This window comes from Hypanus sabinus, chromosome 8 (assembly GCF_030144855.1).
Source record: "Hypanus sabinus isolate sHypSab1 chromosome 8, sHypSab1.hap1, whole genome shotgun sequence".
Classification (NCBI taxonomy): Eukaryota; Metazoa; Chordata; class Chondrichthyes; order Myliobatiformes; family Dasyatidae; genus Hypanus; species Hypanus sabinus.
In genome coordinates, this window is record NC_082713.1 from 140,531,460 (window position 1) to 140,558,735 (window position 27,276).

The window sequence follows — 27,276 nt, forward strand, 5'->3', positions numbered from 1 at the left end:
TGCTCGACATCTCAGTCTGTTTGGCATTCTTCCATGCCTCCACATTCTTTTCCCAAAAATGTAATTTTGAAAGAATCCTGGTGGCATGAAAGGAAGGTGGGAGTTTAACAGCATAAGACATAAGACATAGGAGCAGAATTAGGCCATTTGGCCAGTCGATTCTACTCTGCCATTCCATCATGGCTAATTTATTATCCTTCTCAGCCCCACTCTTCTGCCTTCTATCTATAACTTTTGATGCCTCGACTGATCAAAAACCTATCAAACTCCACTTCAAATATACCAAATGATTTGGCCTCCATAGTTGTCTGTGGCAATGAACTCCACAGATTCACTACCTTCTGGTTAAAGATAATCCTCCTCATCTCTGTCCTAAATTGACACTCCTCTATTCTGAAGCTGTGCCCTCTGGTTCTAGACTCCACCATTATAGAAAAAATCTTCTCCACATCCGCTCAATCTAGGCCAGCCTTTCTCAACCTTTTTGCCCTGGAGGAACATTTAAAATAATTTTCAGGTCTCAGGGAACCCCTGTGTACAAATTATTTTATCTACAGCTCATAGTACATTAGCGTGATTAGTAAGTTGTAGATATAATAATTAAAAATAATTGTCAATGCTCGAGAATGAATTTTTAGCCAACCTTTCTGAAAAAAAAACAGGTAGTTAGGCTTCACTTATGTTTCTTGAAATTAATATCTTTCTTTCCCTTTCATAAGTTTTTAAAACTCATAAGGCAAACATAACAAATTTCTGTTAAATAACTGGCTTAACCCAAAATGGATTTAATTTTTCTAAACATAAGCTTGGTAGATTTAATTTAAATAAAGATTGTAAATTGATTTTACAAGGTTGGAAAAGGTTATAAATTAATTTAATGCTATTTACAACATGAAAATTTATTTGCAATGTTGAAGTAATGTGTTGTGACATCAGGATTACAAGAGAAACAAAACCTCTCATGGAGCCAGTCATTGATGGTGCATCATCAGTACAAATGCCAACACAGTTCCTCCAAGTTAGACCTTTAGTTTCCAAACATGAAGACTAAATATTAAGTACATCTTGGTTTTTGTTAGTTTTGGGCAGCTGTTTGCAGCAGAAAAAGTTTTCCTGAATTTCACCATCATTTACAAATCTTACAAATGGTGTAACATGACACTAATTGGTGAAATCTGTTGACTCATCAACTTGTCAGAGAAGATGTTGTTTTTTTAGTTTATCACAACAAGACCTTCAGCATCAAGTGACATCCCATCAATATGTCAACCATTATACTGTTTGAGAGTGAAACCATTTCAATTTCTTATATTGCATCTTATCCTAGCATTTTACCTGCTATAATTTTACACGCTGGCATAATTAGGCTCTCACCAACTGTGTGACTTTTTGGGTAATAAGTTCTACTACTAAATAACTTCCTTATTGAACTCCTTTTACTGATTGTGACTTTATTAACAAAAGCTTTATTCTGTTTCTTTTGAGATTTCAATAGCCATTTAAAATAATCAGCACTTTTACAATTTATATAATTTTAATTTGTAGTTAAGTGTCTTTTCAGCCAGCAGTTAAATCACAGTGCATAAAAATTCCTTCTTTAGAATGAAAATTTCCCTCCAATTTTCTACTACATTGGTAGAGTTACCTCTTTCAGAATCTTGGGTTGTAGTCAATCTTGTCCAGGGGACTTATATACCTTCAGATCTTTCAGCTTCCCATGGGTGTTCACCTTGATAATTGCAGCTACACTCACTTCTACCCCTGACACTCTTGAATTTCTGGCATATTGCTAATGTCTTCCACAGTGAAGACTAATGCAAAAAAACTTATTAAATTCATTCGCCATTTCTTTGTCCCCCATTACTATCTCTCCAGTGTCACTTACCAGTGGTCCAACATGCACTCTTGCCTTTCTTTTATTCTTTCTCTGTCTGAAAAAAACTTCTTATCTTCCCTTTTATATTATTGGCTAGCTTAACTTCATATTTCATCTTTTTTCTCCTTATGGCCTTTTTAGTTGCCTTCTGTTGGTTTTTAAAACCTTCCTATTCTGCTAACTTCCCACAAATTTTTGCTATATTGTATGTGCTTTCTTTGGATTTTATGCTGTTTTTGACTTCCTTTGTCAGCCACAGTTGCCTCATCCTCCCTTTAGAAATCTTCTTCATCTTTGGGATTGTCTATCCAGTGCTTTCTGAATTGATCCCAGAAACTCCAGCCATTGCTGTTCTGCCAACATCCCTGTTTGTGTCCTCTTTCAATCAGTTTTGGCTAGCTCTTCTCTCAATCCTCTGTAATTCCCTTGACTTCACTGTAATACTGATACATCTGGCATTAGTTTCTCTCTCTCAAATTGCAGGGTGAATTCTATAATATTGCAAACAGTGCCCCCTTCGTGGTTCCTTTATCTTAAACTCCCTGTTTGGGGGAGGACCAAAGAGCAAGAAGAGAAGAGAGATAAACAATGAAATAAAGACATTGCAAACCAGTTTTAGCTGAAAACAAGTTCATAAGTAATTTACAGGTTCTCTAGCAGTTATCTGAAACTGTTTAAGACTCAGAATTCCCAGCTGCTGATTATCTAGTAGATATTTTTGTCTCTTCTGTCTACTGCTGAGGGTTACCATAGAGGTGTGACAAAAATTGGTACAGGTGAGACCTCAGGTTGAGTAATAATACGTAAAAATAGAGTGTTGAAGCAGTACTGCAAAATCCTGAATTTCCTTTTTACATTCCACTATCTTTCACTACTTTGATGTGTTTTATCCTAACAGGTACACTAGAGAAAATGCTCAGGAAAACTTATCATTTTATTTTCTTCCTGTTCTATATAACAACTCCTTTGTAGAGAGCAAAGAATTAAACTTCCTGTGCAGCAGTAAAAATCTATGCAACAATGTTGCCAGACTGCAATTTTTCCTCCAATGTTCTATCTGTGTATCATGATATATTTGTCACAGTTGATAGGTGTAAGGGAAAATTCAAGAATAATTTCCCTGAGGTTTTTCATTCTATTTGAGAAATATCTATTTCTTGAATTAATTTGGAGACACGAGAGACTGTAGTTGCTGGAATCCAGAGCTTAGCAAGTTGAGCAGCATCAGGGCTGACACAGGGTCTTTCCACAGACCTGCTGAATTTCTTTAGCAGATTTTTAATGGCTTGAATTACTATTACATTCTTGAGGTTTTTCTTCCCTCTCTTATATAATGAAGAAACATTCTCTAGTTTATTTCTAGTAAACAGGTTAATTAACTCTTTATGCATTAGCTGCCTCATTGGCAGAGTTTAAACTAGCCAAAAGTAATTTAATTAAGATTCTCACCTACTGGTCCAGTGAACTCCCTGTAGGTTGGCAGAGAAACGACAGTATAGGAGACCGTGTTAACTGGGTCTAGTATGCAGGATGTATCACCTGGGTGGCAAGACTTTATACATCGAATTGTCTCTGTCCTATCCAAGTTTAACCTGTAAAATAAAAAAAGAAATTAGTGGTGAAAGAAACTTAACCACAACTCACACTACATGGTTTTTGTAAAATTATTTTTACAGAACATATTTCATTGTAATTAATGTTATATAGACCACAGCAACATATACCTGTTAATGATTAAAATTAATCATGTGCACATATATATCAGAAAAAAAGTTAGGATAGAAAATCATGAAAAAAATCATACATAGTATAAAGCTGCTTTTTCGGATTAAAGGAATTGAAGAATGACTAAAGTACTTTCAAATTTGGACTGGTCCAGTTATGTCTCACTAGGAAAACTTAACCTGGTGCTGTATTCCCAAATATGGAAAAATATTCCATTCCTAGCACCAATGTCCCCTACCCCCTACCAAAAAAACTGCTTTAATTTAACTATGTTGATTGGGCAAAGATTGAATATCCTCAGTGATTAAGAAGGCACAGCATGAACACTAAAATTTTGATCACCTTGATAGAGACAGAGTGTGGGGTTATAATATTTCTGGTCAAAATTCTGGATTATGAAAAATATTGTTAGGCTGAATTGCACTTCACCTATCCTGATCAGGTTCACTATCAGAACTGTTCATACAAAACAGAAAGGAAATAAATTTGGGTGGAAGATGTGAGCAGAGACAGTCAAAACAAATTATATGTCCTATTAACTTGCACAAACTACGGAGAGTTTCAATAATCGTAAACAGTTGGCTAAGTGTAAGTTCTATTTCCAATGTGGATTCAGCAGGAAGGGTAGAGAAATGAAGCTTTCCTGTTACCTAAAATGCCCAATCTATCTTATTAGCAGGATAAAAAAATACTTGTGCTATTCACAAAAATCTCTGAAATCAATAATGCATTTTGTTAAGCAGCAAACAATCTGCTGGAGGAAATCTATTGGTCAAACAGCATCTAGATAGGGAACTGTCAATGCTTTGGTTCAAAACCCTGCACCAACAGGTCCTCCTGGTGCCCCACTCCCACCCCTCAGATGTTGCTCAACCCACTGATATCCTTCTGCAGATTGCTTGTTGCTCCAGATTCCAGCATCTGCAGTCTCTTGTGACTCCTTGTACTGTGATAATTTCATATATTCCTCTAAACTCATTCTTGTTGTCCAAGGGGCTGTGCTACTGTTGAAAGAAAAGTGTTTAAAAGAAAACAAAGTAAGGTGGTACAGTTAGATAACTAGATGAAGAGAAAAGTAATTGGGATTGAGCTTTCTCTCCAATATTTCCTTCACCATGCATCCATTCAGAGAAAAAGGCTACGCATGACTGATAACAATAAACATAAATGGAGGATGGGTTACAGTTCAACAGAAGAAAAGGCTGTGGAAAATGGGAGAGGAGGAGACAAAATTAAGGATGATAAAAGCAGACCATTGGAAATCAGAGACGGCTTTACTTTCTCATGTGGAACATAAAGGTAGCCATAGCAAGAAATTTTAATTTGACTTGAATGATATTGAAAAATAGACACAAATTGGCAGTTACTTTTTCCAATACAGAAAGTTTTTTCTTCCATTAGAATCTAACAAATAACAGCATGTAAAGAGGATTCAGTATTTATCATTTTGTAGGACTGGATGAGATAAAATTAATCCTTACTGAGCAAGTTACAAACTCCTTCAGAGGCTCCTTGGAAAAATCTTCAGTATAGCAGTCATACTGTAATCCAGTCTCCACTTATCCAAAAACATTCATACAGATGGAAGCAGTTCACTTGAATTGCTTCTGCAGACTTGAAGCCTGTACTAGATCTAACAGGCACTTCTTCATGAATAAGTAGTTCAACATCCAGATTTGATTCATTTCTAGCAGAGGCCACTTGATTTGCATAAATGCTTTTAGATCGACAGATTTTGTCCCAAATTTCAAACCCTTCTTGGTTTCACAAACTCGTGTGTGGTTCCTATGTCCCAGTTGTGTGAGCTTGATTGACTCATTTTGCTTGAACTTGTGTTCTTTCTGTTTAGTTTGTGGTGATATTATTGATTCAACATACAAAACCACATTAATGTCCTTAATGTCAAACTTGCACAGAGAATATAAACATATATAACATAAAGGTAAACCAATGGATTTTGTTTTAATTTTTGGAATTGCAGGGTGAATACTCAATGGTAATTTTGACAATGCTTTTCACATAATTTATTGCAGACATTCACAGAAAACTAGACAGAGTGAGAATTTTGTTTAAAAAAGGAGAGTAGGTTAACAGGAGTATTCAAAAGTATACAGAATCACCAACAAAATACAAGTACTGGAAAATCACATTTACAGTATTATTTATTATTTGTCAACAAAGGATTGCAAATCAGTCATAGGTGCCAAGAGAACATCCAAAATGGATTGCCTATTACTCCATTGTGATGTGTTCAGAGGTAGGAGCCAGTTCTTCTAAAGGAATATACATCCATTGATAGTGTAATTTATAACCTATGTGCTTCCAAGTCTGAGGGTTAGATTGTGCTAGGCCAGAAAATATGAACCAGGTATGCTACCCAAAATCAGACTGTAATCCCCTGCACTCTACTGTCAAAACTGTCAGTGATATCACCTGCTAATACAGGTCCAATATTCACCATAATTCACAATTAAAAGTGAAATATTTAAAAACTAAGAATTAATCTTTCCAATGAAATGAAAAGACTAAAAATATTAAAATAACTTGAAACATTAAAAGAAAAATAAAATCAGCCTTCTCTCTCAATCTGCAATACAAGCAGCCAATCTGAAATCAATGGGTTCTCCAATGTACTTGCAAGATTTGACTTGGCACAGGATCTAAGTGGTGATACCCAGGTCTGTGGGCTCAAATAGGACTTGTGGAGCCTTTGTGCAAATCTGGGACTCACTCCCTTTTGAACGGCCTGCTCCAGCAGTTCCTTTTGGAACTAGCCACCATATCCAGCAATATTTGGCCTAATAACTTCATAAGTATTTAGCTGGTTCCAAACTTTTCCAGATTGGGACTACCTCTCCATATGAAGTCCAAAATAATTCAGCATGACTTTGTGTAGGGCAACACTTGCACTTTATGGAAAATTCACTAACAACATAAAGGTGACCCACATTGTTCTTTCAATGCCAAAATTAGCCCGGAGTAATTTCTAGCCCAACTCCTGATTTCCTACTTTACAAACAGAGAAAAAAGAGATGACTCAAACCTTTGATTTTGGCATCAATGCATTATTTCTTCCATGCAACATATACCATTCTTGGAAGTTTTCTTCATCTCTTAGTAACTGAAACCAGCTGTCGTACAAAATGTGGAGTCCAATCATAGGTTTGAGTAAAGAGAAAATGATTTTTTCTGATTTATACTCTGGCTTTGACTAGATTGGCCAACATTCTGTAGGCTTTGTAGATTTGCCAGTGAAGAACAGTAACTGAGATAGTCAGTCAATTGACACCCTAGTCTTTTTTCGGCTTCATTCATGCTTCATATCCCTTGTGTAATGCTTTATAATCCTCTGCCATGTCCTGCCAACTTGTATAACCTGTCTGTCCCATTCTGTAATTTATTGCCTATCCTAGTTTATGTACTATCCTATTTCACCTGTTTACATCAATTTTAATTTAATTAAGCTTATGTTAACACATGTTTGTAATGTACTTCTATAATAAAAGCTAATTTTTATGGCATTCATGTCCTGTGTATGCCTATCACAATAAACTAGAACTTAGTCCTTTCTGAAACATAGCCATTCACAAATGGAATATGGTGATGGTTGCAACCCCAAATTCTAATACAGCTCATTGGTATTCCTCTTACATCCCTTATATTCCATACTGACCTTTGGTATCGGAGGTCTGCAAACTTAATTGTGAGGTGAAGTGGTTTATTATTGTCATATGTGCTGAGATACATACACACCTGTATGTGTGTGTATATGTATGTACAGTACTGTGCAAAAGTCTTAGGCACATATAAATAGCTAGGGTGCCTAAGACTTTTGCACAGTACTGTAGTAACTTTATGTATTGCACTGTACTGAGGTGGCAAGAAAAAAACAAATTTCTTGACGTGTGAGTAATGATAATCCGGATTCTGTTATAGGTCTCTATTGTGGACAGAGAGTGGGAAGGGGGCAGGGAGAGAGGAATCATGGTTGGGAAAAGAAGAAGGGAAAGGCAAGGGAGCAGGAAGCACCAGAGAGATATTATGTAATGATTAATAAACCAATTATTTGGAATCAAGTGACCTTGCCTGGTGTCTCAGGGCTGGGTGTGTCTGCATCCATGCCACCCACCCCTCCTCTGTCACCTGTCCCATAACCCACCTGTAGCAGTCTACCCTCACCATTCCTAACATGCTTTGCTCCTGCCAGATTTACAAATTCATTCTACGCTCTATCTTGACAATAAAAATTGGTGGGGGTCAAAAGGGACATGCCAAATTTCTTCCTCCCCACCTCCAAAGAAATAAAGATGCTGGTAAGCTTTCTTTCCATTTTAAGATTTTGACTAACTTTTCAATGTTACAAGCCTGCATACCTCCAAGATCTCTGAAATAATATTCCATCTAAAATAAACATCTTGCACATCCTTAATTTCTGTTACTTCAACATTAACAGTCATGCCTACAACTGCCAAAGTCTATGATTTGGAACTTAATCCCTAAGCCTCTTGTCCTCAGTACCATTTTTATTTACTTTCTTAAAGCTTACCTCTTTAGGTCACAATCTATGTGATTTCATTCTGTTTAATAGCATTCCTATGAGATGCCTTGGGATATTTCACTAAATATTAAAGATACCCTGTCAATACAAAATTTTGCTGCTGCACGTGGAAAGTCAGAATACAGAGTAATGTACCTGTGGAACAACATTGGATAAAGGAACTACGAGATTCCCAATGTATTGTGATGCAAAAATGCAAGTTCAAAAAAAGCCTAGGTCCAGGAATAAAGAAAAGCATTTTATTTAATAATCTGTGATATAAAAAGTAAATGAATGATACAGTAACATAAAGGCAATGTACTAAACAAAACTTGAATTGGAATGAATCTGTGAAAAAGACTCTGTACTTCAGTTTTAGATTCAAGTGGAGCCATCAGCATGAATGGACCTGAAGCATTGTGGATTTTTGCCAACTACATCGCAAAAATGTTGACACCGGTAAGCTGTAAATGAGGGTGCTAGACAGTCATTATCAGTAGACTACTTAGCCAGCTACCTTGATGAACTTTGTCCAGTCTTGTTCCATATTGACATCTTATTAGTTAAAAATAAAGTAATTGTACAACTGTTAATATTGGAAAGTAATTTCCAGTGTCTGATACAATTGAAAACAGAGTATAATAAGAAAAACAGGCATTTGTAAAGCTAATATGGCTCAAACATTTCACAATTTTGTAGAAATATTGTTCAAAATGGTATCTATCTAACCATTGAAACCTAACTAGTAAAGCTTATTTTGCACAATTAAAGAAGGCTCAGATTGTTCTAAGATATCCTATAAGCACTATCAACTTATTAGTTCAGAAATTCAAGTGCATGATTGGTGAGTTAATTAGAATACTTATAAAATATCAATTGACTAATTTGAAACTACTAGTTAGAATAGAGAACTTTTTGACAAGTCACAGCTTTATGTCATTGTCCAGGGTCTTCTCTTGCCACCTAACCATTGGTTAGTTTGTAACTGGTTATATAAGTAGTGTCATTGTAACTGGAAAAGAGATATAAAGAAATGCAAGAAGAAATACTTGCAAAAAAGTACTTTTAAAATTTGATATATGGTAACCAAGTTTAGAAGGCCATAGAACACTTGGCAATAATCAATCCTTGCAAACAAAGCCCAGAGGGGATGAATCTGCAGATCATTCATTTGTCCATCTCTAAAAATGGAGGAGCTACATAAACATTTGTGGCAGGAATTAAATTTGTGATTTTTCCTGTACTTCTAAGGCTTTTCCTTCAACTGGTGTTACAATAGATGAGCAGGAGAATCCCTCCATCAAGGTCCTCTAGATATCTTTAAGTAATATAAGCATATACTAACATATTGAATAGAATTTTCATTTTGCTATATTAATGCACAGGTAAATGCATTAGAAAAATAAGAAGGAACTAAACTTATTTTGATATCATAATAACTAGTGTGAAGAAATTATCTATTATCAAAGATCCAGTATATGTTTTCCTTCAAATGTAAAAGAAACTTTTAAACAGAAGAATAAAAATTGACTTTTATATTTACAGTTTGATTTGATGTATGAAAAAGTCTTGAAGACAACAGTTCACTCCATTAAGATTCAGAAATTCATAATTCACACTGATGATGGAACAGTTGGGTCACTAAATTGAATAATGTGCATATCCTGCTTCTTCTAAATTTGACATCCTTCATTTTTTGCAAACAGATAGAAGTCAAGCAGTGGGATTTATTATTAAGTCACTAAGTATGCACAGTAAATGTCAGAGTATGGTTAGTTTGGCTAAAGGATAATATAAAATACAAGTATACTTGGTAGTTGTGCAGTAGAAGAAAAGCTAAACTGCAGACCCTGTGAACTAGGCCACTTGATTGTGCCTAGTCAACTGCAGAGGGCCTATATTTTTATTTTGTCAGTCAACAATATATTGGGTTAATTGAAGAAACAATATTAATCAATACTCTGACTAGTCACTAGTCATCAAACCTCAGCAGTAGCAACAATGTAGATTTTTGCTACAAAAATATTGGTGACTCCATGACGCAAGAGCTTCATCTCAACGGTGAGAAGAAAATCCCTGGGTTCTGTGATTTGCCGTTGTACAAACACAATTCCATTGTGGTTATTCAGTTCCTGCGCATTAAAATAGTTGTCCTCGTTGCCATGGGTGATGGAAAGGAGAATGTTATCTCCAGGAACAGGATGAGAGGGCCCAAATCGGAAGACATTGGTGGGCACTTGGATGTTGGTGGGGAAAGTGAGGTAATAGTAGGTTATTCTTAAAGGCAGGCTTTGGCACTCCTTATTCTCATTGCAAGGCAAGCGCTCACAGCGACTGGAAGAAAGTGAGAGAGGAAAGAGGGGTGTTAATGAACATAAGCAAAGCCAGCAAATCAGTGCAGCAGAAAATAAAAGAATTACCTTCACAGTGGGAATGGATTTCTCCCACTATCCATTGTAAACTCAACCGAAGTTCTCCCACTGATCCATGTAACTTGCAAAGAGCCAAAGAAAGCCCCAAAATATGATAGACAAGCAAGAGAATGTCCACAAAAAAAATCATTCAGATTCTTAGAGTTAAATTACTTAGATCTTGATCTTTAGCAAGTGGTGGCAGTGGTGAACCTTCTCAGGAGTTCTCTCACATCCCCACCTTAACAATAGAGCAGCCTCACTTTCCCCACCACAAAACCCTGAACAATGGTGTGAAATCTCCATCATCCATGCTGCAGATCTTCCACCACGATTGATGCAAGTGAAGAGGAAAACATTTGCGGAGAATCATCTCCAGCCCCCATTCCCATTCAGATGCCGTTTAAGATCATCATTTATTTTCATTTTAATCCTGGCTTGTTAACAGCATGATCACTTGTTGAGGGCGAACATTCATTTCAGACATTTTGCAAAGATAATACTGGTGAATTCATTGCTGGTCCACCAGAACTTTGGCATAACAAGCCACAAAAATCTCAGGAGAGTTATCAGTGACAACTTAGTAAGGTGCATAACCAAACAGATCCACTTAGAAACTTGCCAATTATTATAGTACAAGGGTAAGCTCAGCAATCATAGTATAGGGACAGAACAAGGCAGTGGAAAGCAAAAGGTTAATCCCCAGTGACACTTGTAGGATTGTACTTGATGAGATTCTTCAGCTTCCTAGGAAGATGACTCAGAAGGAAGTTTACAGAAGTTCAAAATGCTGAGAAACAGAGAATGTGGGTCTCAGTGTTTTAGAATTATGAAGGAAAATAAGGACAAGCATCGGTTTACACAAGAATAGCAAACTTGAGAAAATGGATGAATTGTTTTAGGCAGGATAATATTCACTTAGGGAAATATTAACTGAAATACGGTAGGAAAATGGCAATTTTAGTTTACAAGAAGGATAAGATGAAATTGGCCGAATGGCTTTTATCCAAAGCTAATTTCTGCTCTTCTGTTACTGATGAGCAGAGTATTATTTTTAAACTCAGTTGCACGGGTCAAAAATACCACTGTTTTCAAAGGCACAGATCAGTCAAGATCGCCTCCCTCAAAGCAAGGTGCTCTACATTAAAATCCTACTATTATCTTGCCTTCATATTTTACAGCTTCATAGATCATGAGCGCAGCCATTAAATAATATACTTTACTGTAGAAGAAATAAAGGAACAGATATCTGCTCTGCTGCCATTCTCTGAACTAGTCAGTGACGGCAGTGCATTGGTTATTCTCAGCACATTCAGCTGTCTGTTTCTGTAGAAGGGTGCAAAGGATGTTTCTATTCAAAATTCATTCCAAGGAGTATTATCTTATTCCCACTATTACCTTGTAAGTTTTGAATTAAAGAATGGAAGGTAAGTGCTCATATACATAACTGGAAGAAAATAAATGTATTAAAATTATTTTATGATCAGTCTTGTTTTATAATGCTCTTCTGCAACTTGATAATGACATGAATAACTCTAATCATAATAATACGAATGGAGCCAGCAAAAAGAAAGACTCAAGTAAATAGAAGATGGGAACCAGGTACCAGCAGTATAAAAGGACAATGAAACCAAAATATTGTGTCAAGAAAAATGTTTAAATTTGCCCAGCTGAGCAAAATTTATGATGAATGAAGCAGACAATAAAATTGTTGAAAAGTATGTAATCAAAGTGCTAATATGTAGCAAAGAAGAAATAGTCACCAAGATTTTGCCAGTAACCAAAAAACACTGAAAAAGATGTTACTTCCCTTCAAGTATTAACTTAGACTTGGTCCAACACTGAGGGGAAGTTTTTTGTAAGTTTTTAAGCCCATACCACCATTCATATTGACAATAATGAGGTGCCTTCACAGTTACCACATAACAGAGACTGAATGTTCAGACAAAACTTCAGTGTCACACATTCACTTCCGGTTAATTAACAGTTTCCCCAAGTTGTTGTGCTCTGGCACTTGTAATATGGAACACCTGATGTACAGCATTGTGGGCTTGGTATCCTCCGTTTTTAAAAATAGACTGTTTTACCGAAGTGTGATTACTTTAAGTGTGACGAGGACATGAACCGAAGTGGACACCCATCTTCACATGCAATGAGATCCTGACAGATCTGCAGTTCAGCTCCATGTAAGATAACCCTTAACCTACAAAATATGAACTTCATGGGTTCTTACAAAGGGTGGCAAATTTCTCTAACAGATCACTGCTTAGACAAAGATCTACCTCATATGATTTCTGAGTTAAAAATGACAACACAACATCTTACCTAAGAAACTCATTGTGTAGTTATTGTTTTTAAACAATCTGGAACAATGCCATTAGAAACTGAGGGAGAAAATACATTTATGTAGGTGCATGCATAGCAAACACACTGATAAAATCCTCCTAGTGTATGTTGGAAATTTTCTAAATAGTCAGACTCTGTCATCATTTAGAGACTGCACAATAATGGCTCTTGGCCAGAATATTAACTTCAAGTATAAGTTTTTAATTTTGGCTGAGATCTCCTTAGTGAATAAGAGGAAATGCAGCATACAACAACTTTGACAGTGGTTTTTTAAAGCTGCTTTAGCAAAAGTAATTTTAATGCCAGTGATCTGTTAAGACGTGATAAATTTCTGGAGTCAACATAGTTACTCAAAGTTCAGTTGTACATATTGGAGTGTTGAGAGGGAAAGAACAATGAAGTAAATCAGAAGTTCATCACTCCTGAATCTGAACTTATCTTACCCATTGCACCAGATATAAAGGTCACCAGTCAGATTATTTTCCTTCATCATTGTATGAAATTTGATCTAAGCACAGCCACGAGAACATTCAATGTGACTTTAATCATTGTGTAGCATCCCTACTTTTCCTAACTGATACACGTCCTGTGCCTTATCTGGAACTTCAGAATAAACCATTCATTTCTGCTGGTAGGCAGAAGGAAGGCTGAAAGGATACAAGTTTGTAATTAGGACAGATACATAGAAATTGAATTTTCTCTATTTTGCTGCTCTAAACATGTACAAAAAAGCTGTAAATAGTGAAAAGAAACACAAGGGACTGCAGATGCTAGAAATCAGGAGCAACATACAAAAATCTAGAATTGATGTTTTGGGTCAAGACCCTTCATTAGTACTGGTTAAAAGTTCAAAGCTCAAAGCAAATTTATTATCAAAGTACATATATGTCATCATACTACTTTGAGATTCATTTTCTTGCCAACATTTACAGGAAAAATACAACAGATTTTTACAAAATACTATACATAAACAAAGACAGACAAACACCAGTGTATATGAAAAACACTAATTGATGGACAGTGAAATTAACTATTTGAGCTACAGCTGAGGCACAGAGTTAAAATAAGACATCAAATTTGTATGGTGTTCTTTCAACTGGTTGCATAACAATATTCAGGAGCAACTGTAACAGGGTTAACTGTGATTGAAACCCTGATCTTTGCACAAAGTATAGAGATTTGAAGAAAGAAGAGAAACAGAATATTACAGATGCTGGAATCTGGAACAACAAACTATTTGCCGGAGGAAATTAGCACCTCAAGAAGCACCGGTGAGGGAGAGGAATTGTCAATGTTTCAGATGCATCAGGATTATTTTTAAAAATGTCAACAGTTCCTCTCCCCCAACAGATGTTCTCGACCCATTGAGTTTCTCCAATAGATTGTTGCTTCATACTGGAAAAAATTTAACTTGATAAATGATTGATAAATTGATAAATGATTTGCAGTGCATTATACTCTTATGTCATTGAGCAAGGAAGAAGATTATAGTTTCTTTTATACTTTTACGAGTTTCAACCATTATTACTTTGCCCATAGTCAGAGCTAAGATGAATGTTGGCCTTCCAGAAATCTTGCTTAAATAGCAGAAGCCATCTATGAACATGGGAGAACTAGCCAACACCTCTATCTGGAATAGAATTTGAAGGTCCTGTTGTAAATGGCTTGAAAATATCAAACACAAAAATACTCACGCATCTCCAGACTGTCGATAGTTTTCTGGGCAGTCAAAAGTCAGGCAACGGAAACTCCCTTGGACATTGAAGCATGTCTCAGTACCAGAGCAGTTATGCGTCCCTGTAACACATTCATCAATATCTGGGAAAGGAAACAGATTTTAGGTAATGTTACTAATTTTGTGATTTTTGCAGTATCAATACCTAACTGTTAGGCTGAGCTTCTTGGGAACATTCAGTTTTGAGCCCCAATTTGCTCAGAAGCTTCCTGCTTTCTCAAAAATTCTTCTACATGTAGGATATGCAATGAACAACAATTTTAAGTCAAAAGATGACTTGTTGATGATAAACAAATGCATACACGTTTTTCTAATTCCAGTAAATACATCCTGGAACAAAAATAGCCTTTTATACACAGTCAAAAGAAAATCTGCAGATGCTGGAAATCCAAGCAACACACACAAAATGCTGGAGGAACTTAGCTGATCAGGCAGCATCTTTGGAAAAGAGTAAACAGTCAACGTTTCAGGCCAAGTCTTGATAAAGGGTCAGTCCGAAAAGTCAAGGTTGTAGTGATGAAATGAATTATTTTATTTGAATTTCTAGCTTCTAGTTGAAGGTTAGCCACTTCACTTCAAATCTAAATACCTTGGGAGTTTCACCTATGATAACTACTGAATTGCTATGATTCACAAAAAGATCCTAGAACAGGTGTTCCCAACTTTTTTTATGCCATGATCCAATACCATTAAGCAATATCATTGATGCCAGGTTGGGAACCCCTGTCCTTGGAGATCTTTGTGAAAGTAACTTCAAATAAATAGGCCACTATTTTGCAATTAATATATAAAAATATTACAATTTATTTCCAGGTTATTTTTGTAAATTTTCAAGATAAATTCAGTGCAACTTACCAACATGCCTTATATCAGCCCAGCTACTCATTATACTGAGATTTTGATTCAACTATTCCTTATTTAATTAGATTAGATTCCCAAACATTAACCTATCTTTCCCTTTATCTGGTCTACTACTTAAGTTTAAATTTCTGCTTAAAATGCCCAAATCTAGAATTGTATTCACAGTAACATACACAAAATGCTGGAGGAGATCAGCAGGTCAGGCAGCATCTGTGGGACTGAATAAACAATTGATACATCGGGTCGAGAGCCTTCTTTGAGGAAAGACACCCTTCAGACAGCCAGAAATGTTAACTGTTTACTTATTTCCACAGATGCTGCCTGACCAGCTGAGTTCCTCAGCATTTTGTGTGTGTTACTTGGATTTCCAACATCTGTAGGATCTCTCGTGTTTATATTTACAGTGCACTTCATCTTGGTATTATAAATTGAAAATGATATTTCCCCCAGAGTAAGATGAACTTAAAAACATTTCTCTGTTGTTTTGTGTCAGTTTGGACATCACCTTTGAACGAAACCACAGGAGATGCAACACTGCCTTTTTTTTACCTTATCCAGGGACCCAAACACTTCTTCCAATTGAGAGAAGGTTTATTTGCACTTCCAACAATTTGGAATACTGAATTTAACATCATGATATGGTCTAGTCAACAATGAAAAATCCAAACACAGATTGGGCAAATGAAAACTCCCAATAAGTCTCCAAGGGTGACCTGTATTTCAAGGATTAAAGCTGATCCTCCTGCATTTTCCATCCTTATTTCCCTCAGCAATTTAGGATGTACTATTACATTTGTACAGGATGATTTATTTATTTTGAAGTCCATCCAATTATTCTGGTATCTCTACTTTATCACCTTTTAACTCATTCAGTCTCAACCTTGGACAAGAAGGTTGATAGGATGCTCAGTCCAGAAATATAGCTGGCATTAGGGAGGCTGGCCTTGTGCTGATGTGATCACGTGTGAAAATGCCTTTGGCTCTGTGAACATAAGAAATTGCTTTGAGCTTAGAACATCTAGCCCTTTGAATGTGCTCTGCCATACAGAAAGATCAGAGCTGAACTTTTACCTCTGCACCACTTTCCTGTGCTAACCCCATGCCTTTTAATTCTATTAATATTCAAACATCTATCAATCTCTGCCTTTAAAATACAAATGAGATAAAAATCAATATTTCCACAGTTCTCATAATAAAATGAAGCAGCTTTAGCAATTAATGTTGACCCATCAGATACAGAGCATGTCCTTGTTTGTCAACAGACTTCTAAGTTTTAACGAAGTATGATAGGTATTACTATATCAGACATGCTGTTTTCTACCCTTTCACCAAAATATTTTGTTGTGGCCCCAGACTTAAAGGCTTCAAAAGGCTAAAGGCACTGATCCAGAAAACATGGGTCACTGATTGTAGGACACCAACAATGACAGCAAGCTCACAGCTTATCAGGTGAACTCAGGCAGTCATCTGGAGCATCTCATGGTGCTGAAGTGATGATACTTGTTCTGTGATGCCATTTCTTTCACTCTCTAAACAATTTAAGTAAAGGCATTCACTGGGTTGCTCATAGGGATACTCAATATTTATAACTCATTTGTAGAATGGGTTTGTGTTGCTACAGTAAATGAAATGCAAACCATTCAGCGCATAGAACACCTGGAGATTCAAAGGTTTGTAATACGTTGATAAATTGGAATTTTTTTAAATGTTATTTCCTGGGATTTGTCTGGCCGGCCTAGTTCCACTTTGCTACAGGTCCAGTTTATTAATTTTATATAAAAGTCCTGGCTATAAAACTCAATTCAACAGCCCCTGATTTTGGGCACTGTGGATAAAAATTAGTTCCAATGTGCCAGCTGATGGGCAAGGGCATGATACTGATGTAAAATATGGTGGCAACCATTTTTAGTGAGTCTATTAGCCTGTGTCTACATCTTGATCCATCCACTAAAAGGTGCAACCCTGGAGCAATAACCTGCTGGAAGGACTCAACAGGTCAAGCAGTATCTGGAGGGGCTGAAAGAGGAAGGGAACTGTTGATGTTTTGGGACAAACCCGCCAGCAGGAAGACCTGTTGAGTTCTTCTATCACACTGTTGGTTGCTCCAGTTTCCAGCATCTGTTCTCCATCATATCTCCAAAGCTGCAACCCTGTTGTGCTGCCAGGTGGGAGCTACATTCTGCAGTTGTCATTCACACTTACTCTCACATATATTCATATGCAAGAAGGACCCGCCCACCAACATTGTGTAAAGGGATCAACTGCATTTTGATCAGATGTTGATTGATTTTTCCTGGGCATTGCTGTGATAAGTCAATGGACTGGTGATTTCTCAAGTTCCTTAAAATAGCTAAAGTCAGCTTCCTCACAAATGAAGTTGTATTTGCAGGAATCTGTGTTGGAATGCTGGAGAATTCTGGACTGACCAGGGAGAATAAGAGACAGCATGCAAATAGAAAAAGCTGCTGGAAAATTAAGAAGGATGAGGAAAAGTGTGGGGAGAACCAGCCTTGGATAACTAAGGAAATAAAAGATAGTATCAAATTAAAAGTTCATGCGTACAAAGTTGCAAAGAGTAGTGGGAGACTGGAGGATTGGGAAAACTTTAAAAAGCACCAGAGAACAACTAAACAAGAAATAAGGAAAGGGAAGGTAGACTATGAGAGTAAATTAACACAAAACATAAAAACAGATAGCAAAAGTTTTTATAAATAGAGACTTATAAATAAGATGCAGAAGCAGAAAAGGGTGGCTAAAGTCAACATTACGTCCCTTGGAAGACAAAAAAGAGAAATTGACATTGGTTGATAAGGTAATGGCTGAGGCATTGAATAACTATTTTATGTCGTTCTTCACGGTGGAGGACACGTCTAATATGTCAAAGAAGGATGTTATGGACAAAGTGGGAGGTGAGACCTTGATAAAATCACTGTCACTAAAGAGATAATGATGACTAAACTAGAGGGTCTGAAGGTAGGTATGTCTCCTGATCCTGATGGGATGCATCCCAGGGTGCTGAAGGAATTGACGGAGGTTATAGTAGACGTGTTGGTAATCATTTATCAAAAGTCTTAGAATCTGGGCAGGTCCCAGCAGATCAGAAGACAGCAAATGTTACGCCAGTTTTTTTAAAAGGACGTAGGCAAAAGACAGGCAACTATAGGCCAGCTAGCTTAACATCTGTAGTCAGGAAAATGCTTGAAGCTGTCATTAAGGAAGAAATAGCGAAACATTTAGAAAGGAGTGGTTCCATTAGACAGATGCAGCATGGATTCAGAAAGGGCAGGTCCTGTTTGACAAACTTACTGGAGTTCTTTGAAGACATAATGAATGCCGTGGATAGAGGGGGACAGGCGGATGTAGTATACTTGGAATGCCAGAAGGCGTTCGATAAGGTGCCGCACAAGAGACTTATAAATAAGATACAGATGCATGGAGTTGGATGAAGTGTATTGGCATGGATAGTGGATTAGTTAACCAATAGAAGGTAGAGAGTTGGTATAAATGGGTGTCTCTCTGGTTGGCAGTCAGTGGTGAGTGGGGTGTTGCAGGGGTCGGTGCTGGGCCCGCAGCTGTTTACCATTTACATTGATGATTTGGAAGAGGGGACTGAGTGTAGCATAGCAAAATTTGCTGATGACACTAAACTAAGTGGAAAAGCAAATTGTACAGAGGATGTGGAGAGTCTGCAGAGAGATATAGACAGGTTAAGTGAGTGGGCCAAGGTCTGGCAGATGGAATACAACGCTGGTAAATGCGAGATCACCCACTTTGGAAGGAATAATAGAAGAGCAGATTATTATTTACATGGTGAAAGATTGCAGCATGCTGTTGTGCAGAGGGACTTGGGAGTGCTTTTTCACGAATCGCGAACAGTTGGCTTGCAGCTACAACTGGTTATTAAGAAGGCAAATGGATTGAATTCAAGAGCAGGGAGGTCGTGCTGCAACTATACAGGGTACTGGTGAGGCCACACCTGGAGTACCGTGTGCAGTTCTGGTCTCCATACTTGAGGAAGGATATACTGGCTTTGGAGGCAGTGCAGAGGAGGTTCACCAGGTTGATTCCAGGGATGAAGGGGTTAACCTATGAGGAGAGATTGAGTCGCTTGGGAGTATACTCTCTGGAGCTCAGAAGAATGAGAGGAGATCTTATAGAAACATACAAAATTTTGTAAGTGATAGATAAGATAGAAGTAGGAAAGTTGTTTCCATTGGTAGGTGAGACTAGAACTAGGGGACATTGCCTCAAGATTCAGGGGAGAAGATTTAGGATGGAGATGAGGAGAAACTGTTTTTCTGAAAGAATGGTGAATCTGTGGAATTCTCTGCCCAGAAAAGCAGTTGAAGCTTCCTCACTCAATATATTTAAGATACAGTTAGATAGGTTTTTACATAGTAGGGGAATTAAGGGTTATGGGGAAAAGGCAGGTAGATGGAGCTGAGTTTACGGACAGATCAGCCATGATCTTATTGAATGGCGGTGCAGACTCGATGGGCTGGATGGCCTACTCCTGCTCCTATTTCTTACGTTCATACATTTATTACGTAGTCATGTAGTCATTGCACACACCTATATCAACCATTGCAATCTTTCATCGCCAGGATTGCATGTTCAATTAAGGGTTCCTTCAATTAATTTTATGGGATCTGGATGTTGCCATGAGGGCCAGGATTTATTGCTACCCCAAATTTCCAATAAGAAGGTGATCTTCTTGAACTGTGCCTACCATGCTCTGATGGTAAAAGAAATTAAGATTAGTCCTATGGATAGGGTATTAATAAAGCAAACTGCTTTGTCCTAGACGGTTTTTATCTTCTTGAGCTGCGGTTACACTCATCCAGTCAGGGAAGGCTGTTTCTTCACAGTCCTGGCTGGTGCTTGCTGATGGTGGATAGACTATGGGAAGTCACTCACTGCAGGCCACCCAGCCTCAGAACCAACCTTGTAGACATGCTTTTAATGCTGTCATCTACCTGCTGAACAGAGCCTACTCCCATGTGGATAAGCAGGGCTGCACTCTGAGGATCATATTTTTTGATATCTCAAGTGCCTTCAATACCATATAGCCCTCAATGCTAGGGGAAAAGCTCCATTCAATGAAGGTTGACACTTCCATTGTACCCTGGATAATGGAACACCTGACTGGCAGAACACAATTTGTGCGGCTTCAGAGCTGTGTGTCAGATATGGCAAAAAGCAGCACTAGGGCCCCACAAGGGACTGTATTGGCCGCCTTCCTGTTTACCCTGTATACCTCACTTTAGAAACAACACTGAGTCATGCCATCTGCAGAAATTCTCAGATGGCTCAGCAATAGTTGGATGTATAAAGGAAGGATGGGAGGATGAATACAGGGCCCTGTGGAGGACTTTGTCAAATGGTGCAAGCCGAATCATTTACAGCTCAACATCAATAAGACAAAGGAGACAGCAATGGACTTCAGGAAGACTGAGCCTGTACTGCTCACTCTCACTATTGATAGTGAAGACATGGATGTGGTGAGGACCTACAAGTACCTGGGGGTGAACCTGGATGACAGACTGGAGTGGAGCACCAACACAGAGGCTGAGTGCAAGGACGGCCAGAGTCACCTCTACTTCCTGAGGAGATTGAGGTCCTTTGGAGTATGTAGGCCTCTCCACATGTTCTACCATTCTGTTGTCATCAGTACAGTCTTTTATGTGGTGGTGTGTCACCAATGGCATCAACATGGGTGATGCAAACAAGCTCAATAAATTGATTAGAAAGGCTGGCTTTGTTATAGGAGTCAAACTGGACACACTGGAGACTATTTGAGATATTTTTTAAAATTCTTTCTTACTTCTCTTCTAATATTTGTATATCTGTGCATTTGTAATGCTACTGTGACTCTGTCATTTCCTTTGGGATCAATAAAGTATCCATCAATCTTTAATATGACGCACCAAATGAATACTAGTACAGCCAATTGGTTTTAGAAGTCATGTAATTAGTTAAATAGACATCACCGTGTGCAGTCAAGGTGCTTCAGTTGATTGTAGAGTTTGCAAGAAGGCATGGGGGGGGGGGGCGGGGAGACTCTGAAATCAGCTGGAAGAAGGTTCTAAACCAAAATTGAACTGTTTGGCCATCAGACCAAATGCTATGTTTGGCATAAGCCAAACACCACATATCATCAAAAACACACCATTCCTGGTGTGAAACATGGAGGTGGCTGCATCATGCTTTGGGAATGCTTCACTGCCGCAGGCCCTGGAAGGCTTGTAAAGGTAGAGAGTAAAATTAATGCAGCAAAACACAGGGAAATCCTGGTGGAAAAGCTGATGCAGTCTGCAAGAGAACTGCGACTTAGGAGAAGATTTGTTTTCCAGCAAGACAATGACCAAAGTTATGACCAAAGACAATGACAATGACAAATGACCAAGCATGAAGCCAAAGTTACACAGGAATAACTTAAAAACAACAAAGTTATGTCCTGGAGTGGCCAAATCAGAGTCCAGATCTCAATCCAATTGAGAATTTGTGGCTCAACTTGAAAAAGGCTGTTCACTCACAATCCCCATGCAATGTGACATTGCTTGAGCAGTTTTGTAAAGAAAAATGGGGGGAAAATTGCAGTCTCCAGATGTGCAAAGCTGATAGAGACCTATCCACACAGACTCAATTTACTGCCTCAGGTGCATCTACTAAATACTGTCTTGAATGGGTGAGTAATTATGCAATCAATTATTTTGAGTTTAGTAATTGTAATAAATTTAGACCAATTTGTAGAAATTAGTTTTCACTTTAACACGAAAGAGTCTTTTCTAGTGATCACTGTCAAAAAAGCCAAATTAAATTCATTGTGATTCAATGTTGTAAAACAATAAAACATGAAAATTTCCAAGGTGGGTGAATACTTTTTATAGCCTCTGTATAAACAGGAGAAATTTTTTAAAAAAAACTTACTTGCAGGAGAATCATAGGCACAAAGCATTATAAGCACCATTCATAAGAAAATAATTAATTAAACTATGCACAATTTTTACAAGAAAGAATCCAATTAGAACAAGAAAATCACGTCCATTTTAATGCAAAGTGATCAAAGTGGTCCTGGAGCTTCTAAACTATAGCGATTAGGGTTTTCTGATTGATTCAGAAATAGACTGGTTGAAGAACAGGTGTTCTTGAACCTGTTGTTATGGGACTTCAGGCTTCTATACCTCCTGCCAATGGTAGCTGTGAGATAATAGCATAGTCTGGATTGTGAGGATCTTTGATGATGGCTGTTACGTCCATGAGGTAGTGCCTCATGTAAATACTATCAATGGCAATGGAAGGATGTGCCTGTGAATTATTAGGCTGAATCTTGTTTGCACGCACGTATAACAAATTCATTTTTGAGGAGGTGTGAACACATTTGAATATTGTCCAATCATTAAACATTCCCCACTTCTAACTTAACTTATGGTGGAAAAAACATCTTTAATAATGAAGCTGACATAAACTGGGCTTAGGGCACTGCTTTGAGGAATCCCAGCAATGATATTCTGTGGCTGAGGTAATTGATATCCAAAGACCATGATCATTTTTTGAGTAAGATGTAACTCTCGTCATTGGAGTGTCCTGGTAGACCCCTTGTTGCTTTACTTGGTCAAATGCTGCCTTGATATCAAGGACTGACTCTCGCCTTGCCTCAGAGATTCAATTCTTTAAGACTTCTTTTATACAAAGGCAGAGGTGAGATCCGGAGCTGTTATGACATGATGAAACCAGAACTAGCTATTAGGGAGCAGGTTATCAGAAAGTGAGAGTCACCTGTTTCTAATATTTGTAGCCCTTCACATTGTATGAGCTTATAACAACTCCACTATAATTTATTGGATATGATATGGGCCGCTTCTGTGAACAGCACATGTCTAGACAATTTTCCAGAATGTCAGGTATTTGCCAGAATTATAATTGGCCCAGAGCAACAGCTAGTTCTGGAATTCAAGTCTTTATTTCTACAGATTCCATTGCCATTGCTGTATTTAGTTTTCTCAACCATTTATTGATCTACGTAGGAAATGGACCTCCTGAAGACTCTCCTATACTTGATTTTAATGACAAAGAAAAAAATCCATTTAGTCTATCAGATCCATGCCAGATCCCAGCAGGGAAACACCATTAATTCTATTCTCCCTCTTATTTACCTTATTCTTTCTCTCACATGCCTATACTTCTATACTTTTTTGCAACATACCTACATTTAGGGATAATTTTCAATTAAACTTACAGCACATGTTGAGACGAGGGAGGAAACTGGAGCACAGGAGGGAAATCTACCTGGTCATGGGGCAAACCCCACACAGACAACAGTGAGTTGAGTGCCTTGTCACTATGTCGCCTTGAGATGGTAGGCATCTCAGGAAGAATCTGAAAAGGATCATATACTCAGCACTTCTGGCCGAGCATGGTTTCAAATGTGCAAGATCTAACAATACACCCTTTTTCAATTTTCTCACTTGGCCAGGTTCCAATTCTCAGCTATCTAAAAGTAGCGCGGAGCTAAATTGAAGGATAGTGAGGTAACAAGATCTGCAGCTTATTAATTATCACAGAATAGGAGATGAGGGGGACATGGGATAGATTCAGAATCAGGTTTAATATCAATGGCATACTTGCTGTTTGCAGCAGCAGTATATGGTAATACGTAATCATAAAAATCTATAAATTACAATATATATAGTGCAAAGAGAGAGGGGAAAGTTCATGGGTTCATTGTCCATTTAGAAATCTGATGATGGAGGGGAAGACATTGTTCCTGAAATGTTAAATGTATTTCTTCAGGCACCTGTACCTCCTCCTTGATAGTAGCAATGAGAAGGGACAATGTCCTGGGTGATGAGAGTCCTTAATGATGGATGCTGCCTTTTCTGTAGGTGTCCTGGATGCTCGAGAGGCTAGAGCCCATGATGGATCCTGCTGAGTTTACAACTTTCTACAGCTTTTTCTGATCCTGTGAAGTGGTCCCACCATACCAGAAAGAGATGTAACCAGTTAGAATGCTCTCCACAGTTCATCTGTAGAAACTTGTGAGCGTCTTTGGTGACATACCACCTCTCCTCAAACTCCTAATGAAACATAGTCACTGTCGTGCCTTCACCTAAGTTGCATCAATGTGTTTGGCACAGGATAAATCCTCAGAGATGTAGGCACCCAGGAACTTGAAATTGCTCACCCTTTCCACTTCTGATCCCTCGATGATGACTGGTATGTGTATGGAGATTTTGGAGCTTGTTGATTAGAAGTGAGGGTATGACTGGGTTGAACACTGAGCTACAGTCAATAAATAGCAGACTGACAATAGGTACTACTATTCCCCAGGTGATGCAAGAGTGAGTGGACAGCCAGTGAGCCTGCATCCACTGTAGTTCTATTGTGGTGATAGGCAAATTGCGGTGAGTCCAGATCCTTGCTTGGGCAAAAGTTGATTCTGTTCATGACCAATCTCTCAAAGCACTTCATCACTGTAGATGTGAGTGCTTTCCTTGGGCACTGGTATGATTGTCTCCCTTCTGAAGCAGATGGGAACCTCTGACAGTAATAGTAAGGGATTGAAGATCTGCTTGAAAACTCCCGCCAGCTGGTTGGCACAGGTTTGCAGAGCTCACCAGGTACACTATTAGGGCCTGACGTCTTGCGAGGGTTCACCATCTTGAAAGATGTCCTGACATTGTCCACTGAGAATAGATCTCAGGGTCACAGATGCTGCAGAGATTCACACAGGTGTAGTTTTATTCTCCCTTTCAAAGTGTACATGAAATCAAAATAGTCAGTCATGATGTTCAGTTTCACTTTGAGGGAAGTAATGGCCTGCGAACCCTGCCAGAGCTGAAGTGCATCCTATTTCATCTCTAACCTCAATCGGAATTGTATTCTTGCCCTTTAGATAGCCTTCCGCAGGTCATACCTGGCCTTCTTGTAGAGTTCTGTATTAGCTGTCTTAAATGCCATAGAACTAGCCCTCAGCAGACTATGAATCTCCTGGTTCATCCAAGCCTTTTGGTTTGGTTATGTAAAGTATGTTCTTAAGGAATGCACTCATCCACACAGGTCTTGGTGAAGTTGATGACAAATGTAGAGTATTTATTCAGACTTGAAGATGAATTCCTAAATATTGTCCAGTCCTCTGACTCAAAGCAGTCCTGTAAGCTCTCCTCCACCACTCTTGACCATACCTTTTTGATCCTCACCACTGGTACTGAAGTCTTTAGACTCTGCCTATGCACTGGGAGTAGAAGTATAACTAGGTGATCAGACTTTCCCAAGTGGTCAAGTGTGTTGGTTCCTCTGGTTCCAAAGGTAATATATTGGTGGTAGTTGGGCAGAGATTTCTTCAAGCTGGCCTAGTTGAAATCTCTCACAATGATTAGGAAGGCATCAGAGTGCACAGGTCCATGTCTCCTTGTGTTTCTCAGCTGCTCCAGTGTCTGCCTGTCATTGGCCTGAAGTGGAATATACAACACTACCAGGATGACAATGGAAAACTCCCTCGATAGTTAAAATGGATGACATTTGACCGCTAGATGTTCCAGGTTGGATGAACAGGACTGAATTAGAACCGCTACATTTGTGCACCACGGTGAGTTAATCATAAAGCATACTCCACCCTCTCTGCTTTTAAAAGATTGAACTGTCTTGTCTTTGTGGAGAATGGTGAAGCCATCAAACTGTAGCACTGCATCTGAAACGGCATGTTTCCATGAAGCAAAGTACACAACAGTTCCTGATGTCCTTCTGGTATAGCAATCTTGCTTTGAGGTCTTCACACACAAAATACTGGAGGAACTCAGCATCTGTAGAAAAGAGTATAGTTGACATTTCAGGCCAAAACTTTACTCTTTTCCATAGATGTTGTCAGAGTTCCTCCAGCATTTTGTGTGTGTTGCTTGGATTTCCAGCATCTCTAGAAAGATTTTCTCTTCTTTCTGAGGTCTTCAGTTTATTTTCCAGAGACTGTATATTCTCCAGCAGGATAGTCAGGAATGGAAGTCTAAGGCCTCAATTATACTTGTAGACTGGCGTGACACTCTTGCTTCAGTTTTCTGAAAGGAAAACTGCACTTGTGACCTGAGTCTGCCACCCAAGGTTCATCAATTTTTGAGTATTGATATATTTTTTAAACATCTTGAAACGATGCTGCTTACTGAAGCACCCATGGCTATGACTGTGGACTTCAGATGCAGTAGTCCTAAATTGGAACACTTGATGATTCCCATCAGAAGCACACTCAAACAGACACCACATAATGGCACCTCCTCATGGTACAACCTCCATATGGTTTCAGGTCACGGATAGTCATGGACTCTGTAATGTCCACCACAGAGTTATGTCGAGCGCATTCTGAGTGTGTGCCACATCAGTGAAGGTGCCATGTTTCAGATGAGGCATTATCCCTGTCCAATTATCCTCTCATGATTGCCATACATCTGAGAAATTCAGTCTATCTAAAAAATTGTGGTTGCAACAAAAAACAGGTGCTTTCACAGAAAATTTGTCATTAATAAATTCAATGGGAAATTCAAAAAAAAATTCTTTATCAAAAGAATGGCAATAACATGAAACTTGCTACATGGAGAATAGGTGAATCTATTTACTAATATACATTTAAGGAGAAGGTAAACACAAAAGAGAATGCAATAGAAAATTATGTTAAAAGGATTAGATAAAGAGGGGCAGGAAGCAGAATGGAGCATAAACTCCAGTATGACCTATTTGGTGATTTTGTTCTGCTCTTTGTATTTAATTTTGAAAAAAATATTTCATTCTGGTGTTATGG

At 38.2% G+C, this 27,276-nt stretch overlaps 1 protein-coding gene across 2 annotated transcripts in view; it reads right to left on the minus strand.

The window, feature by feature from the left end:
- The window catches only part of fbln1 (fibulin 1), a 111,953-nt gene that overhangs the window by 20,583 nt on the left and 64,094 nt on the right, over window positions 1-27,276 (minus strand). Inside the window, exons 15-16 of one of the 2 annotated variants that reach the window (XM_059978016.1) lie at window positions 14,590-14,713; window positions 3,326-3,468 (exon numbers count right to left, since the gene is read on the minus strand). In XM_059978016.1, coding sequence (XP_059833999.1) covers window positions 3,326-3,468; window positions 14,590-14,713 — 267 coding nt within the window. Of the gene's footprint in view, window positions 1-3,325; window positions 3,469-8,376; window positions 10,473-14,589; window positions 14,714-27,276 lie in introns of those variants that run through there. The other variant, XM_059978017.1, reaches the window with a different exon arrangement.